Raw genomic sequence first — 18,793 nt, 5'->3', positions numbered from 1 at the left:
TTTTTTTGTTCTTTGCCTGAAAGAGTTAAATACCAGGTATGGAAGTCCTGACTCACTGATAATACATTCCCCTTTTTATCTCTTTCTTGCACTCAGAAGCCATTTTCTGCTAGGAAAGTGTTTTTTAGTTGGAATTTCTTATCAGTGAGGGTCACGCTGTAGTCACTTCCTGTCTGAGTCAAAACTGAGTCAGCCATTTACATACCTGATATTTAACTCTTTCAGACAAAGAAAAAAAGGAACACAGCATAATTATTTGTGTGCCTGGCACTGTACATACACATGTCTATCTCATCATGTCACATGTCACCTCGGGTATCCTTTAAGGTAGCCACTAACGATACAATTTACCCAATGACCGTTTACGAATGATACTTCGTATGAACAATCAGAAATGTTCGTTTGGGACCCCTAATGGACAATACTCTGCTAACCATTCCAATCACATAAATGAAACCGATATGATTTTTTGGTTAGAGTATTTTGTCCATTAGAGGTCCCATTTCTGATCGTTCATGCGAAAGAATAATTCATAAACGCCTATTGGGCAAATTGTATCGTTAGTGGCCACCTTTAGCCAGACATAGATCACGTTCCGTTGATTGAACAGCCATAAGTGTATTATGCTGGGAATACACGTCTCGATTCTGAGCCATTATGATGGCTCGATAGATCATTTCCGACATATCTGATCTCTCGCCCGATCGATTTGCCACCAGATTTCGCACTGAAGTGAATGGAAAAAGATAAGAAAAATTAGCAGAAGATAAGAGAATCGCCTGCGGAATCGAGCAGGGAATCGATCAAGCGGGAGAATCGAGCGGCAAAATCAAGCCGTGTATGCCCAGTATTAGATTCAACTTCAAATGGAGTTAAGGATCAAATGTAAATGTTGATCGAACACAAGAATCATTAAAGAGGAACTTCAGCCTAAACAAACATACTGTCATTAAGTTTCATTAGTTATGTTAATTAAAATAGATAGGTAACAATCTCTTACCCACCCTGTTTTAAAAGAACAGGCAAATGTTTGTGATTTCATGAGGGCAGCCATCTTTTTGGCTGAAAGGAGGTGACAGGGAACATGAGACACCGTTCCAACTGTCCTGTCCTGCTGGTCACCCCTCCCAGTTGCTAGGCGACGTGAACAACAACATAGGAAATCCCATCATGCTCTGCACAGCATCAGGGAAAAAAATCCCGGGCAGTTTTGATGGGTGGAGCTTAGCTAAAAATGCAGCTAAAAATGATGCTTTGGTAAGAAAAACAAAATTCTGATGCTGTGAAACTGTTAAAGAAACACCAAGCCTTTTCAGTTCTGCTGAGTAGATTTTTAGTCCGGAGGTTCACTTTAAGTGAATGGCTGTTTGTGCAAGACAACAAGGGCAGTAAGTGAACTAGGTTGAGCAGCCTTTATACCTCTCTACAAAACCTAAACTGCAGTATAACTGAGAGCAGGGCATAACTAAGAACAGACAGTGACAGCTGAATAATAGTCACTGTGGTGTCATAAACAGGATTTGCAGGAATGAAAGGTAGACTTATGAATATAATATCTTTCAAAGGCTAACTTATTCAGTAGCACATTTCATCAGCAGTGTTGATGGATAGGTATTTTTAGAAAGAGTAACCAGATAAAAACACACTGACCCCTCCTACCAGCAAATCCATTATCACACATTGCTAGAATTGAAGAGTGGAAGTGTGCTGAGCACTGGGGAAATTCCCAGAACAAGTCGAGGGGTGTGCCCCAGCCTAGTGGTAGAAAATAGTGTGATAAATGCGCAGTATATACGCATTGTAAGAGACGGTTCAGCCGGATGTCATGTGGGCGTCTCGCTCCAATGCTTTTCTGCTAGCGAGTTTGTTGAATAGGTTATTGTGGCCATGTTCCTCTTCATACACGAGTGCAGCTGCACTGCGCCTGCGGAAATATGGCCGCGCCTGCGGAAATATGGCCACACCTGCACAGTAAGCTGGAGCAGAAAGTCCAAGAGTGACTCAGTGCTACTGCACAGTCCTGGCCGTACTCACGGGGGTGCTGCAATGGCACATTCGTCCAAGAAGAGAAGAGTAGGTGCAAACTTCTAGAGGTTGCTGGTCAGCGGCAGTGGTCTGGAGAAGAAAGTGGGAAGATCCAGATGCTTCTACCTCGGGTTCTCTTTAACACCCCTTGCACGCTGCATCACACCGCGTTTCTCTTACCTGCTGCATCCCCGCAGCAAGGGCCATGCAGGTCTATGGAGACTTCCACACTTCAAGCGATGCAATGCAGTGCGCCTGAAGTACCCAAATCCCCACAATGCCGACACAAAGTCTGCAGCATGTTACCACATGATCTCTGCCTACCGCATGGGTGATGCAGTAATGCAAGTCAATGGGTGACGCAGTATGTGTGCATGACGGGAGCGTGGTACGTCACAGCGCACATGCACAGACCGATGGTAATCCCAGTGATGCACTTCCTGCCCAGCAGGCGGCGCTATGCATATGACCCTGTCACCACACAGTAGCAGAAGGTCATATGAAGGCTGATTTCTGCAATGCTGGTGCTTGCACCACAATTAATAGGTGTGCAACCGGCCATAACAGAGAGTTGGGCTAAAAAAGAAGGGAGCGTTTCTCAGAATAGTAAATTTTTCCTTTAGTACCCTTTCACACTGGCACAGTGCGGCATTTTACTGCAGCCTAACACTACGGCAATAAAAGTCTATGGGGCATATAACACTACACACGACGTGGAGCGCCAGAATTCCCTAATCTAACCTGAGTGCATACCTGCGTTACCATGCGGCTCCTGCAGCGGACCGGAAGTCATGCAAGTCTATGACAGCGCGTGTTTTTTAAAATGACTGCTGCAAGTTTTACGAGTCGCTTATGCACAGAAGCGCATTTTAGCAATAATTGCCCGTGCACATCATACATTTGGCCACAGGAAGTAAGAATCACTTCCTGCTTGGCCTGATGCCAGATGGGGATTACCGGGTACTAATGCGGTATTCCCCTAAGGTGGTGCCATCCTCAGACCGCACCGCTACCATCAATGCACTGTGTGAAACCGGCCTTAACCTCCCTCAGACTTCTACCTTACTCCACATGTGAAATCCTATCTATTGATTACAATTATCAATGCAAGGAATATCACACAATCGGAGACCCTCTATCGCAGAGCATGGTTCATATCTCTTACATACAGCATATCTCTTACTGTAACTGCATTTGGCAAACCGTATAATGTGGCCCACAGAATATTGCCCCACAGTGTATATAATAATGGTTCCACAGCAGTACACAGAGTTCAAGACAATGCAGTCACCATCTGCTGATACTGCACAGCTAAATTAATATCTAAGGGCATCTGCTGGACACTAATGTATATAATGTCATGAAATCCAATATTCTTTGCATTATCCACTTCCACAAGCCATAGGAAGAAATCAGGCTGACGAGGTTAATGAAAATGAAGTGCATACAGACAGTGTTTCATCTTACCTGCTTTAAAACTTCTATAAGAACTAATGAAAAAATAAAATCGATTGCCAGATCCCTCCTTTCCATTAAGTAATCTTTTTGCTGTTCATCTCTGCATGAAAAAAAGAAAAGAAAAGCAATCACTGACTGATTTACAGATAATAAGACACACAAATCTATTTATAATGTAATGGCAGGAACTGCAGAAAGCCACATTGCTACGAAGAATGAGAAGATTCTAATCCAACTGTTTTATAAACGAAAGAAAAAGTAATTTCCACCAAAACGGTTATCCTAACAGCCAAGCTCAATGGGTTATTTTCAGTACAATGATCATTAATAGGGCTGTGGAGTCAGAACAAAAATCATCCAACTCCTACCCATCAGTTTATGTTGCCTCTGACTCTTCTTTTTTCGAAACACAGTAAAATTCCAAGTATCCAGCATGGGCAGGGATTGCCTGGTGCCGGATACGTGTACTGTAACTTCCGGTTGCTTAAATGAAACCTAAACTGAGAAGGATATGGATTTTTCCTTTTAAAATAATACCAGTTGTCTGACTCTCCTGCTGATCCTGTGTCTCTAATACTTTCAGCCACAGCCACTCAACAAGCATGCAGATCAGGTGCTCTGACTGAAGTCAGACTGGATTAGCTGCATGCTTGTTTCAGGTGTGTGATTCAGCCACTGCTGCAAACACAAAGATCAGCAGGAGAGTCGGACAACTGGTATTGCTTAAAAGGAAACATCCATATCCCTCTCAGTTAAGGTTCCCTTTAAGAATTCAGGATAGTCTCAACTAGGCGGCATGCCTGAGGGAATAATGGGGACGGTGTTTTGGGGGGTTTGCAGGACATGAAATATTTACTGAGCATCTAGCGCAGTCTTCTAACTTTCCTGTAGCACCGAGTGGCTCCTGGCGTGTCACCTGACCCGTGTCGGTGCGTCACCCGGAGTCAGGAGACACGCCGGGAGCTGTGCACGGATGCCGGGGAGCCCCTAGGACAGAGGTGCCCAAACTTTTTTGGCTTGTGAGCTACTTTAAAAAATTAGCAAGTCAAAATGATCTACCTGTGTACAATTTTAGGAGCACAATTGTATATACAGAATGGAAAATGTAGTGTGGTCGGGCTCTACCAAGAAGACCTTTGTGATTTACTGGTAGAGTGCGATCTACCCAATGGGCACCCCTGCCCTAAAAGCTACAGGAAGGTTAGATGACCCTGCTGGAGGCTCGGTAAGTAATATCCTGCAAATCCCCCTGCAACCCCCCACAGTTCCCATTAGCCCCTCAGGCATGCCGGCTAGTGAGACTTCCAGTTGCCCAAGTTCCACATAATGGTCACTTTCTGGTAGTGCAGTGTTCCTGAGTTTGTGCTTTTTCGTCCGGTCTCTCAAAGCAACCGGCAAGCACATGTATCCGGCATCACGCGATCCCCGCCGGCACTCTGCTGTAAAATGTCAATTTTGAGGGGTAGCATTTTTAGACACATTAGCTAACCGCTAAAAAGTATATTCGGGGGAAGGAGGGAAGGGGCTGTAGGAAGGTGCTGGCTGGCTGGCAACCAACATATGGAAGTACACCAGACATAGAAATGACAACACCTGAAAAGTAAAAGAATACATTTATCATACCTCTCAGCTTTCTGAGATAAGAAAGAGGGATAACCTTAGACACGCCCCTGTCACATCTTTAGACATACCCCTGCCACACCCATACATATCAATTTAAAGGATGGGAGTAAAGTTTTAAGTTGATTAAACATATTTTTAAGTAGAAAAATACAAATATTCGCATAGATCTTTACATCAGTCCTGAAAGAGGGACAAATGGGGAAGAAAGAGCGACAGAGGGACAGGGTTACCAAAGAGGGACTGTCCCTCCAAAAGAGGAACAGTTGGAAACTATGATTTATTCTTTTATTTTTATTAGAGAAGTAATATAACACACGTCTTACATTATTGGTATTACATTTTTAATTCAGGTCCACTTTAACAGACTCTGCATATACCAATGGTCTCGCTGTGCGTAAAGAAGACAGATGCGGACCTTTGCAGTGGACTATGATTTTATTCTCCATTACGGCTGCTGAGAGGATGGGATGAGCTTTACAGGAGAGAATCATCACTCATGTTAGACTGCAGCATCATCTGTAAACAAAGTTCTGGATAAAAGTCATATAAATCTCAATACCGATACATCTCCACATGCTGAAAGCCACAGTGCGCGCTACAGGTGCTATTAATGTATCACTCTGCAGAGACAGCACAACATATCTTACCCTACTTGGCCAGTGAGGACACCTTGGCAAAGGCATGAGTCATTCCTCTCACTGCCTGATTAATGGACGCATGGAACACCACTCAGGAGAATAAGCACTCGTGATAAAGCTGGAAAACCGCTGTCGCTCCGGTAAACACTTAGGAGATGTTCCAGCTGTGGGGAACATCGAGGGCTTCCCTGGAATTATTTAGAAGCCACCAGCACCAGGCACTTCAACAAGCATGGATGGAATTACAGCCGCTTGGTCTACTTCACTATCCATGGCCACTAGCTGAGGATACGGTCTACACTGTCCATTTTAGGTCATTCCGGACTTCTGTGTTAGTCCTCATTCCTTTAATTTGCCATAAATGGTTTAACCTCCCCGGCGTTCTATTAAGATCGCCAGGGAGGCTGCGGGAGGTTTTTTTTTTAATTAAAAAAAAACTATTTCATGCAGCCAACTGAAAGTTGGCTGCATGAAAGCCCACTAGAGGGCGCTCCGGAGGCGTTCTTCCGATCGCCTCCGGCGCCCAGAATAAACAAGGAAGGCCGCAATGAGCAGCCTTCCTTGTTTGGCTTTCCTCGTCGCCATGGCGACGAGCGGAGTGACGTCATGGACGTCAGCCGACGTCCTGACGTCAGCCGCCTCCGATCCAGCCCTTAGCGCTGGCCGGAACTGATTGGTCCGGCTGCGCAGGGCTCGGGCGGCTGGGGGGACCCTCTTTCGCCGCTGCTCGCGGCGGATCGCCGCAGAGCGGCGGCGATCAGGCAGCACACGCGGCTGGCAAAGTGCCGGCTGCGTGTGCTGCTTTTTATTTCAGGAAAATCGGCCCAGCAGGGCCTGAGCGGCAGCCTCCGGCGGTGATGGACGAGCTGAGCTCGTCCATACCGCTCAGGAGGTTAATAGGACTGCAGCATTTTTGTGCGATCAAAACTATATAGAATGATGATCAGAAGATTGATAATGGTAGAAAAATACTATTTACAGGTACTTAGATTCTAGGACACTGCACAAAGACAGTCTTAAAAGGACCCAAGGTGTGAGACCCATGGAAACTGCCATATTTATTTCCTTTTAAACAAGATCAGTTGTCTGGCAGTCCTGCTGATCATTTTGGTCAGGAGGGTCTGAATCACACACCCGAAACAAGCATGCAGCTAATCCTGACAGATTTGTCATCGACATTTGATCTGCATGCTTGTTCAGGGTTAGGCTTAAACTATTCGAGGCAGAAGATCAGCAGGTTAGCCAGGTAATGTGCATTGTTTAAAGGGACTCCGAGCTCTACTTAAAAAGTAAAATCGTACTCACCCGGGGCTTTCTTTAGTCCAGCGCTGGTCTGGAGGTCCCACGACGGCATCCTGGCTCCTTTCCTAGGCCCCGCTCTGGAATGGCTGGACGGCGGCAGCCCGGCGACACTCGGCTGAGTGTCGGGCACCTTCTTCCTGGTATGACGCGGCTGATGTCACCACGCCGGCCGCCTCTCGTCATCACGGCGGCCGGCGTGGAAGTATACGGCACATGCGCGCTTTAATCGCGCATGCGCAGTACTTTCACGCCGGCCACCGTGATGACGCGAGGCGGCCGGCGTGGTGACATCAGCTGCGTCATACCAGGAAGAAGGTGCCCGACACTCGGCCGAGTGTCGCCGGGCTACCGCCGTCCAGCCATTCCGGAGCGGGGCCTAGGAAAGGAGCCAGGACGCTGTCGTGGGACCTCCCAACCAGCGCTGGACTAAAGAAAGCCCCGGGTGAGTACTATTTTACTTTTTAAGTAGAGCTCGGAGTCCCTTTAAAAGGAAATAACATGTCAGCCTCCATATCTCTCTCACCTCTGGTTTCCTTTAAAGGTAATCTGAATGGAGAGGCATATGGAGGCTGCCATATTTATTTCCCTTCAAACAGCAGTAGCCTGGCAGTCCTGCTGATCAACAAAGAGCTGGCCCATCCAAAGGTAATCCTTACTGCTTCCATGTAAAAGCATAAGGCCATGAGCTTTTCCATGGACCCAATAAAGAGGAACTTTGGATGTGCCAGCTCTTTTCCTTGTTGAATACTGCCTAGAGGGCGTCATCCCTCTTTTTCAGCTTTTGCACTCCCATTAGAGACTATGGCCTCAATTCACTAAGATCATGCTGGAGATAATAAGGCAAGAGAAAACTTACCTCCACACAGTGAGAGAGTTATCTTATCTCTTCATTCCTTAAGTTACCTCCTCTGTAGTTATTTTCACATGCAGTTAATTAACAGCCTGTCTTTAACTCTGGAGTTATTTTAAGGATTGGAGAGTTAACTTAAAGACAGAAGAGTTAACTTTAGGTTTGCCTGAGGTAAAATGTTTCCTGAATACTACATGCCTTATCACCATGGTAACAACTCTTGAAGAGTTATTAAAGACAGGAGATAATCTTAGTGAATTGAGGCATATGGGTTTGATCCTTTAGTGTGTGCGAGACAATACTACAAAAGTCCTGCTGATCTCTTTGGCTGCAGTAGTGTCTGAAACACACACCTGAAACAAGCGTGTGGCTGATCTAGTCAAACTTTAGTTAGAAACATCTGATCTGCATATGCTTGTTCAGGGTCTACTGCTAAATGTATTAGAGGCAGGTGATTAGCATGAATGCCAGGCAATGTGCAATGTTTAAGATTAAATATGTAAGCCTCCATATCTCTCTTACTTTAGGTTCCCTTTAGGATCCCCACGAGGGCAGTTAGGCGTGTAGGTATGTCACAATGCCTGTACCCCTGTTTTCCAACATCACTCCAGCATGCCTTAATCATCTGCCAACTACAAGAAATCCATAGTCTTGCCAAACTCGTCCCATCCCCGTCACATGCAGAGATATGGAGTGGGTACAAAAGTCATCCATCGCCTCAGTTTATGAAACCACCGACTCCAACTCCAGGTACCCAAAATAGCTCCGACTCCACAGCCCTGGGCACATGACAATATTACCTGCCTCTGGAGTGGTGCAGAGATCAGGTGATGACATCACAAGGGCCATGCCTACACAATACTGAAGTACTACCTACCCACAAAAACACTGCACAAAACAGTCTCATCCATACAAATCAAACAGTGAACTAAAGGTGGCCTATCCTATTATATTGGGAAGGAGGTGTTGATGGTGGTGGGGATTTAGGGTTTAGAATGAAACGGTGACATAGTATAAGCAACTGACAGGGGAAGATCACTGAAACGCTGCTTTATTACTGCATGTCGCTTACCCCTAACGTATGCCTATCCATAACCTTCCCGTAGATAGTTGTATCACTAATTTGCACCCTTTCTTTATATGCCTAAACCTAATCTCTGCATTAAAACAAATCCCTAAGTTTTAGAACTCTCCTGGTATTGCGTCAATACTTGCAGCAACATAAAACTACATTCCATTCCAAAGTATGGCTCCAAAATTCCTGTTCCAAAAAGTGGCTCTTATTTTTTTAGACTTGCGAGGAAACTATTTTAGGGTAATTCCAGCACTCGCCACCACTGTCACTGACAGAAAGTTGACACACTGATCACAATCTAAAACAAAAGGTACTCTGTGAGAGTGAGAGACAGCCTGTTTTTATGGCAAGTGCATCCAGCCAAATTCAATGTTTTTCCACACTGGAAGGACAGAAGCATCATTAAGAACCTGAAACAAAACTGATGTCCTGTGATGGACTAACTCCTTTCATATGTCACATGTGACCATACATGGCACAGAGTATACATATTCATATACCGTAATGCATACAGGCAGCATACGCTACTGGTGGCATTCTTACCCTTTGGATTTGGTGTTTGTCCTTGGCCTATATTCATGCGATTCATCCTCAATGCCGTTCTGGCGTTTGTACCAATCGAACAAAGTGCGCAGTATGGAGGGCAAGCAATAATCTGACAGAGAGCTCATTGAGCATATTACCTGGAGAGAAAAGATAATGGACATTAGCACAGCTATACTGGGTCCACAAGTAGAATATCAGCTGGTGTAAGAAGCACAGATGTGGCGAGGGCTAGGACTTCCTCAATGTGCAATTATCCAGGTGGAATTCATGTATAGCGGAGATCAGTGTAAATAAGCTTTCAGTGAGCCAATGTGTTGGCTTAAACTCTTATGAACAATTATTTTGGTTAGCAAAGTACGGGACTATTGGCTGGAGGAAAGATGGGGTTATTTGTCAGTACTTGATAGGGAGAAGGCACGTGTTCATTAAGTTATTGAAAGCATCATCCTCCATACTGGAAGAACAATTGCACATTCAAGAAATCCTTATTTCTAAGCAGTGACAGAGTGTTTTGACACATACATTGGTGAAAAGAATTACTTTGAGGCCAGTTTCACACTTGTCCAGTGCGATTCTCGCGTGGCGGGAAGGGCCGCTGCATGAGAATCGTACTGCACCAAAGCCCCTTTCACATTACCCTGCGGCAGATATTGCTGACAGTGTAATCTGCAAAGCCCTGCCTCCTGCTCAGTGACGTACTCCGTGCTGGACATGAAGTACATCACCGGGATTCTCATCAGTCCACGCATGCGCACCGCACTGCCCTCTGTCATTCACACTCACTGCGTCACCATAGACTTGCATTACTACATAATCCATGGGGTAGTTACGGATCATGCGGTAACACACTGACGACTTTGTGAAGGGATTGTGGGAGTTAAATACACGTCATGAATACACGTCAAATACACGTCATGAAGTATGAAAGTCTCCATAGACTTTTAGTGACTTAGCAGCCTCTTGCAGTAAGACTGCTTACCGCAATACCATAGGGTGAAAGGGCCCTTAAGTAAATCTGTAAGTACAAAGTTATGCATCCCAAGCATCTAAAAATGCTATTGTCTTATGTTACTGATCAGAATTCATTTCCCAGGCATTAATTTTCTGAAGGAAATCAAGAAAGTAGCATCCATACCCCATCCATTTTTATGAATGAACATGGCTGCTGATAGGGGTCATGCTCATTCACTAACAGGCGCTTTGATTGGCTTCGGTAACACATGTTCATCAATCCCTGCCACGTAAGTCCCACTGTGAATGAAAGGTGGGAGCACGCACATCCACCACTGATTAATAGGATGCACCTGTACCTCTTGATTGCAACAGTACAGCTCAAACTAGATGTGTATATATATCCAGTGTCTGTTAACAGGTTAAAGAACAAGTATATACGTCTCGCTCATGGTCAAGTCTCTTCTTTGAGGCTCTGTGAATTGAACCGCACTGCCAGATTGTCTGACCCTGGTGAGACCCTCTAGTGTAACAAATCCTTTCCATGCCTGCAGCACTTGTGCAATCTCACTCAAGGACATCAGCTATGCAGGTAAGGAAATATACATAACTTCCAATAAAGCAAGATGACAGATCCCATAGAAAAGACAGTAGATTCTGCTCCCAGCAAGGTTAAAGAGAGCCCAAGGTGCTCAGAAAATGAAAAAAACAAAAACAAAAAACAGTAGACTCCCTGATCCTATTGGCCGCAATAGCCCACTTTCACATTCATGACCTCTGGGTCACGGCACTGCAAGGAGAGACTGTGTCTCTCACAGCGTGCAGGAAGGCGGGGAAGCGGCAGGGGGCGCGGCCAGGGAGAGAGAGAGCTGCCCAATGGCAGCTCAGGGAACCCTGTAGGAACCCCCTGGTGTGCGTTTTGAACAGGGAATTCCTCTCCCTGTGTTTACTGCCGAGATAGCGACAAATATTGTTGCTAATCTTGGGGGGCTATAGCGCAGCGGTGGGGAGGGCAGAAAGCGGTGGTGTGGGGACACAGAGGCATGTCATGAGGCAGAGAACATGCCTCTATGTCCCATCTGCCTCCATCTGCCCCCCCTTCCCCCCAAGAACAACCTCAGGGTCTCTTTAAATGACACCGTCTACCAATAAAATAATATAATTTAGGTACAACCAAACTAAACAAAATAGAGATAGGACTAAGTGAAAGGAAGTTGAGTTCAGGTTTTCTATAGGAACACTCTCCAGTTGGTGGATGGTGACTAGCATATGGAGGAATGCCAGAGTTGTGAATTAGGAAGATTTCATCCTCTGATTCAAAGCAGTAGAACCTTTTTCAACCTGCTGACCTTTTGTTTGGTTTATTCTAATCTAATCTGCTCTACCATAACATGAGGAAGCATGGAGGAGTCGCCACATACACGTCCCACCTGCTTATAACCGAATTCCCAGAAATTGTAGGATTATTTTACCCCCACACAGTGCTACTGCGCATAGTAGCTTATAATGTATCATGCCACTAGTAAATTATTAGCAGAACTCTATTTCAATGTGACTGCTCTTTATTTCTTTATTTTTTTAAATGATTGTTTAAAGATTGAACAAAAAGAATAAGGCATTTATCACATTTTTAGCAAAATGTATTAAGATTTTGGCCCATATGCAATTCACTTTTTCACCTGAGTTTTCTACCAGGAGATAATTTTTCATCTTCAATTTAAAATAACTTGCCAGGACTTTTCAACTAAAAAAGTACCAAAAAGTAGGTGAATAGGTACTATCGAAATTCATTTGACTATGTTCTTGCTTTCTGTTGGCTTGAAAGGCATTTTATTGACAAGTTTAAAAATATCACTTAAGAGAAAACTAAGGAGAAAAAGGTAATTGCATATGGGCCTAAGAGTGAAAGGAAAAATTCAGGTGATTTTTCTATATGATCACTTTAGAATAAACGTAAAAATGTAAATGTCATGTATACAGCCTCTATGCTGCCAGGTTACTGATCTACATTGGCTACTGATATACAATAGTAAAACTAAAAAATGTTATAAGGTTTGGAAACGGTGGCAAAAAAGAGAGACCCCTAAGTGACTTGTATAATCTTTCCTCTTGATTCTTCTCTGATGCTTTGATTTTGTGATCCCTTAGTCACTTGATATTTACTGTATTTTTTGGACTTTTAGACCCACTTTTCTCCCCCAAAAGTGTGTGTGTGTGTGTGTGTGTGCCCATGGAGAGGAGGACACAGGGGGACACAAAGGGGCATAGGAGGACAGAAGCGGACACATGGGGGACATAGGAGGACAAAAGGGGACAGAGACGACACATGAGGGACATAGGAGGACACAAGGGGAATGGGGGCGGACACATGGGGGACAGAGGAGGACAGAAGTGGACACATGGGGGACAGAGGAGGACACAAGGAGGACAGAAGTGGACACATGGGGAACACAAGGGGGACAGAGGAGGATAGAGGGAGACACAAGAGGTACAAAGGGGGCATAATCCACAAGATGCCCCTTCACCATGGATGCACCAGGTTTAGTATATATATTTCTTGCCCTGATTTTTGTCCTCTGAACCTAGGTGCATGTTATGGTCAGGAGTGTCTTATAGTCTGAAAAATACGGTATGTCATTTTAAGTATGATTTGCCAATTTTATTTACTTTCACATTGGCTTTTTTATTATTTTTATGAATTCAGACTAAAGGTCCATGTCCACTAGCATGTTGCATCTGTTTTTCTGGATGTGGCTTTCCGCGTTTTTGCTGCAATTGTTAACGTGTAAATCCAGATGAGGCTATCAATCATTGTGTGGGAAAAGGATGCGCGGCAGAAATCTGCAACATGCAATCCATATTTTTTTCTGCATCGCACCCCAATTGCGAATTTGCATTCAATGCAAACGACTCCATTAAAATGCACTGATTTCAGTTTCAATGCAAATAATCGCAATGTGAATTTGTGCTTAGTGGAAATGGGCCCTAAGGCCAGAGTCATACTGTCACACGCCCCCTAGTGGCCTGACCGCACAATGCTTTCCAATCGGTTCCAGCACACAGACCATCCAATCTCGTGGACGCAATCGATGAGCTGAAACCGCAGGAATTTTGGCAGCCGACAGAGCAGAAGGAGGCGTGCGATCTATTAAACACAAAATATTAGGCTGCCACTATCTCTGTTTAACTGGGACAGAGAAGCCCACTGACTGACTCTAAGCCCTGCAGGAAAACGGTTAAAACACACCCTGTTCTGACTAATAATTCTCAGTAGCGATCTTCAGAGGCTAGAATTTGGTTTGTGCGGCTGAATAGCAGGGGTAGCTGAACAAATAACAGACTTTTAGAAGTCTTTTATTATAAATGCAATATATACAGAAAATCATTAAAATCAATAATTACAGAGACAATAATAGAGCAGTATGAAAAAAAGGGAAGAAAATACGTATACTTAACCTCCTTGGCGGTTAATTTTTTCTGCAAAAATTGCAGAATTCCAATTTTTTTTTATTTCTTTTTAATGTTTCATGTAAAGCTACCAGAGTGGTAGCTACATGAAACACCACTAGAGGGCGCATGTGGCCCTCTAGTCCGATCGTCGCCGGCATCTATAGCAAACAGGGGAAAACGCGTATATAACTGTTTGGCTTCTCCTGTCGCCATGGCGACGATCGGGATGACGTCATGGACGTCAGCCGACGTCCTGACGTCAGGGACACACGATCCAGCCCATAGCGCTGCCTGGAACTCATTGATCCGGGCAGCGCAGGGCTCTGGCGGGGGGGGGGCGCTTTCATCCGCTGCGTGCGGCCGATCGCCGCAGAGCGGCGGCGATCAAGCTGTGCGCGCGGCTAGCAAAGTGCTGGCTGCGCGCACAGCAATTTACAAAATGAAAATCGCCCCACCAGGGGCTGAGATCTCCCCCTGCACGGCATAGCCCGAGCTCAGCTCGGGCTTACCGCCAGGGAGGTTAAAGCACAGGTGTCGAACTCCAGGCCTGGAGGGCCAGATCCATGCCAGTGTTTAGGATGGACTAAGAAAGAGAGGAACGTGTTCTACCTGATGGACCACACCTTTCCTAATTCAGACCCATCAATTAATTTGAGATGTACCAAAAATGTGTGAGGACCTCGGCCCTCGAAGGACCGGTTTGACATCCCTGACTTAAAGAGTAACTGTTAGGCATGAAAAACAAAATCAATTCTGCATTTTTGTTGATCATATAAAAGGAATGCTAAAAAGGCAATGCATAACTTTAAAATCAATCTTCCTTTTTTATTGCAGAGATTAATCCTCATGTACCCAGCTCCTTAGTACGCAGTCAGTAATCAGCTGCAAAAGAGAAGTTGCAGTGCAGGCTGGGGGAGTTTCTGCACAGACACAGCTAGTTCAGCCTGATTGGCTGCAGCCTGTGTCACTCTCACTCTTTTTCCTCTCATTGGCTGCCTCCCATGACTGTCCGTGTCTGCCCCCTCCCCACACTCCAGCCCGACAGGCATCTCCGCTGATTCATGTGGGCAGTGGCTGCCACCACCGCATCACATCCAGGGAGACCCCCATCCCTGCAACCATCTCCTTAGGTATTCCCTGCATTTACAATCAACGTTCGCTATTGGTGTGGGGAGGAGGGGGGGGGGGGTAAGGGAGGAAATGACCTCACCATTGGCTTCAGCTGGAGGGAGTAAAGATGGCCCCTGCCAGCGAACAGAATTCTCTCCATTTACCTTTTTTATTTTATAAAGTTCACTGAAATCAACACTTGGACCATGCAATACACATGTTATGTGAGTAGTTAGTATTTATCTAATTATATATGCCTTTTTTTTATCTGGCATAGTATGGCTGACAGCTCCTCTAAGGTCAGGTGAAAATATGAAAATATCCTCTCTGGGAAATATGAGCACATGGAACAATCCTTTGTTTCAGTTCAGGCACATGGCCACATGGTCCTCTGGCTGGCTTGATCAGGTGATGGTACACATGAGAGGACTGCCCCTCCTTGTATGCATCCTGGTTTTATGGAAGCTAGTTTATCATCATCCCTTACAGCTATATATACATTTGACATATATTCCAAACTTTGGGCATAGGTTTGCTACAAAGCAAACCTGAACTGAAAATTAAACCTGTGTAGTCTACTCCTCAATCTCTTTCTCCTGTCCTGCATCCTGTGTGTCCACTGTGATGAATGGAATTCTCCGTCCTCCATTTTGAAAATGGACATTACCCCATAACAGCTTCCGGGTCAGCACACTGTTAAACTGTAATATCTTCCAAGTTAACCATAGGGAATCATGGGCATTACCTTGCTAGGTGTCCTTTCAGTTATGACTGACAAATGATATATAACTGACAGCAACTGATATATTTTCGTTCTGACAATATCTCGTCAGAACTGGAAAGAATAATTGTATCATTGAGCTTCTGAGAGGAACTGATGGTGAGGTAAGTATGTTATATTTATTTGCAGGTACATTGGGCCTGATTTACAAAGCGGTGCTAACAGTTAGCACGCTGGTGAAAAGCCCTTTATCATGCCTAAACTCAGTTTAGGCATGATAAGTTTAGGTGTGATAAGTTTAGGTGTGATAAGTTTAGGCGTGATAAGTTTAGGTGTGATAAGTTTAGGCGTGATAAGTTTAAGCACCAACTGGGTTAGCACCGCAGTGCACAGCTGATCAAAAGTTTTGCGCTAGCAAAGTCTGGTGCACTTCGCATAGAATTTAATGGCGCTGCTTTGCGTGCGGGACTTTGCGCGCGATCTAAACTTATCTAAACTTAGCATGCCTAAACTTATCACACCTAAACTTATCACGTCTAAACTTATCATACCTAAACTGGCTTTTCACCAGCGTGGTGCAATGGTTATCATGCCTAAAGTCTCTAACTGGGTTAGCACCGCTTTGTGAATCGAGCTCATTGTGTCTATTTTAAATAATTTTACTTGGTTCAGGTTCCCTTTAAAACCTCACCGCTGGCTGGTAAGCGGATTCTAGTTTAGGAATAAGCTCTGGTGGCAGCCCCAGCAGGCAGTGATGCAATGATATACTGGAATAATAAGGCACGCAGCAGACTCTTTAGGTGTGACATTCAGAGTTTCGCCAGCAGCGGTACCAGGAATATTTCTGGATAATGATTTCATTCATAAATAAAGAATGGCATACGAAATGAAAGCTGCTCAGAGCTACACAGATGATGCTATACGCTCGCAATAAAGGTCATCGCGAACGCAAATAAATACATCTATATGTCCATATGTACGTACTTCACTTTCAAGTCCCTGCAGGAAGGAAGGGTGGGATTCTCCATAAAAAACCTGACTCCCAGGGAACAGGAAGGGAGGGAAGTCTAGCCAGCAAGCCGGTGTGCTCAACCCATTCATTTATTGGAAGCAAACCCAATGGAGAGAAGAATCCGGGCTCTGTGCTGGGCAGGGAGGGCTCTCTGCCATAAATATGTGCTTGTGTTACTGCAATGATCATGTTCTTCCATCATAAATGCTCTACTTACAGCTCGGGAGTATCAGCTCCCAGCAAAGAGAAAAACATGCCTAGCCTTTTATTTATGTACCATCAAATGCTCTTTATGCTGCAACCTTGTGAGTGTTTCTCTTGGCATCTCTACCTTATAGGAGGACAAATTGGTCTTAAAACACTGTGAAGGATTGTATGTGCCTAAAGACTTTCACTGACACTATGTAGCTGTGGCTGGATAGTGTACTGGTTAACAGTGCTGTTGAGTCGGTACAAAAATCATCCGACTCCAACTTCGACTCCTCGGTTTATGAAACCTCCAACTCCGACTCCAGGTGCCCAAAATTGCTCAGACTCTGACTCCACAGCCTTTGCAGGGCCATGGAGTGGCAACAAAAAGCATCCGACTCCAACTCAGACTCCTCAGTTTATGAAGCCACAACTCCGACGCCAGGTACCCAAAAGATTCGACTCCCCAGCTCTGCTGGTTAAAGAGACACTGAAGCAAAACAAAATTATGATATAATGTACTGTATGTGTAGTACGCATAATTACTAGAACATTAGTAGCAAATAAAATATTCTCATATTTTTATTTGCAGATCGTTTTTTTTAGAACATTGCATCATTCTCTAATATTTGCAGTTTACACACTACTCAGCATTCTAAATGATTTTACAGAGCAGGCCAGTGAACTTTTAAACTGTTTTCTGCAAAGAAAAAGAAGATGACTGATAGTTGAGATAATAAGCTTCAGAAGACAGAGCTCTCTGCGACTTAACTCTTCCTGTACTGGAAACAATATTAGACTTATGTCTCTGCTCCTAATGTTCTATTTCTTAGCACATACAAATCATTAGATCATAATTTTTTTGTTTCGCTTCAGTGTCTCTTTAAAGAGAATCTGTATTGTTAAAATCGCACAAAAGTAAACATACCAGTGCGTTAGGGGACATCTCTTATTACCCTCTGTCACAATTTCGCCGCTCCTCGCCGTATTAAAAGTGGTTAAAAACAGTTTTAAAAAGTTTGTTTATAAACAAACAAAATGGCCACCAAAAGAGGAAGTAGGTTGATGTACAGTATGTCCACACATAGAAAATACATCCATACACAAGCAGGCTGTATACAGCCTTCCTTTTGAATCTCAAGAGATCATTTGTGTGTTTCTTTCCCCCTGCAGTTCTCATGCACTGAAGTTTCAGGCTGCTCTTTTCTTCCTGCAAACAGCTTTGCCCTTGTCTGTAATTCTTCAGTATGTGAAAGCCCAGCCAGCTCAGAGGAAGATTTATCCAGCTTGTAAAAGATAAGAGAGCAGAGAGCAGAGAGACCCTGAGCTGCTTGGTTACTCTGTTAATCTAAATAATACACAGGCAGTGTGCATAGAGGGGCCTGGAAGGGAGAGTTCACAGCAGAACCACAACACTGAAGAACTTGGCAGCCTTCCAGACACAGGCTGACAAGTCTGACAAGTCTGACAGGGGAAAGATACATTGATTTATTACAGAGACTGTGATAGTGGAAAGTGCTGCAGTAAGCCAGGAAACACATTAGAATAGCTTTTGGAACTTGTAGGATGATAAAAAACAGGATGCAATTTTTGTTACGGAGTCTCTTTAAAGGGCTGTGCCTCTGACACAGGAGACCTGGGCTCTAACCTCGGCTCTTCCTGATAAGTAGGCCAGCACCTTTTCAGTTAGGAGACCTTGGGCAAGACTTCCCAACACTGCTACTGCCTATAGAGCGCACCTTAGTGGCGGCAGCTCTGGAGCATTGAATCCGCCAGGAAAATGTGTATATAAACATGCGTCATTCACATTAGAACATAGAGCAGGAGTGAAAAAGCGAATGAA

At 44.5% G+C, this 18,793-nt stretch overlaps 1 protein-coding gene across 9 annotated transcripts in view; it reads right to left on the bottom strand.

Annotated features, from left to right (window-relative positions):
- The window catches only part of FRY (FRY microtubule binding protein), a 578,021-nt gene that overhangs the window by 222,215 nt on the left and 337,013 nt on the right, over nt 1–18,793 (bottom strand). For all 9 annotated transcript variants that reach the window (XM_068267046.1, XM_068267044.1, XM_068267045.1 and 6 more), the window contains 2 exons: nt 9,515–9,654; nt 3,493–3,583 (listed from right to left, as the gene is read on the bottom strand). In XM_068267046.1, the coding sequence (XP_068123147.1) occupies nt 3,493–3,583; nt 9,515–9,654 (231 nt within the window). The remainder of the gene's footprint in view (nt 1–3,492; nt 3,584–9,514; nt 9,655–18,793) is intronic.

Source organism: Hyperolius riggenbachi, chromosome 2 (genome assembly GCF_040937935.1).
Source record: "Hyperolius riggenbachi isolate aHypRig1 chromosome 2, aHypRig1.pri, whole genome shotgun sequence".
Classification (NCBI taxonomy): domain Eukaryota; kingdom Metazoa; phylum Chordata; class Amphibia; order Anura; family Hyperoliidae; genus Hyperolius; species Hyperolius riggenbachi.
Note: the sequence above shows the minus strand (reverse complement) of the source record. Positions and strands in the feature narration are given on the sequence as shown.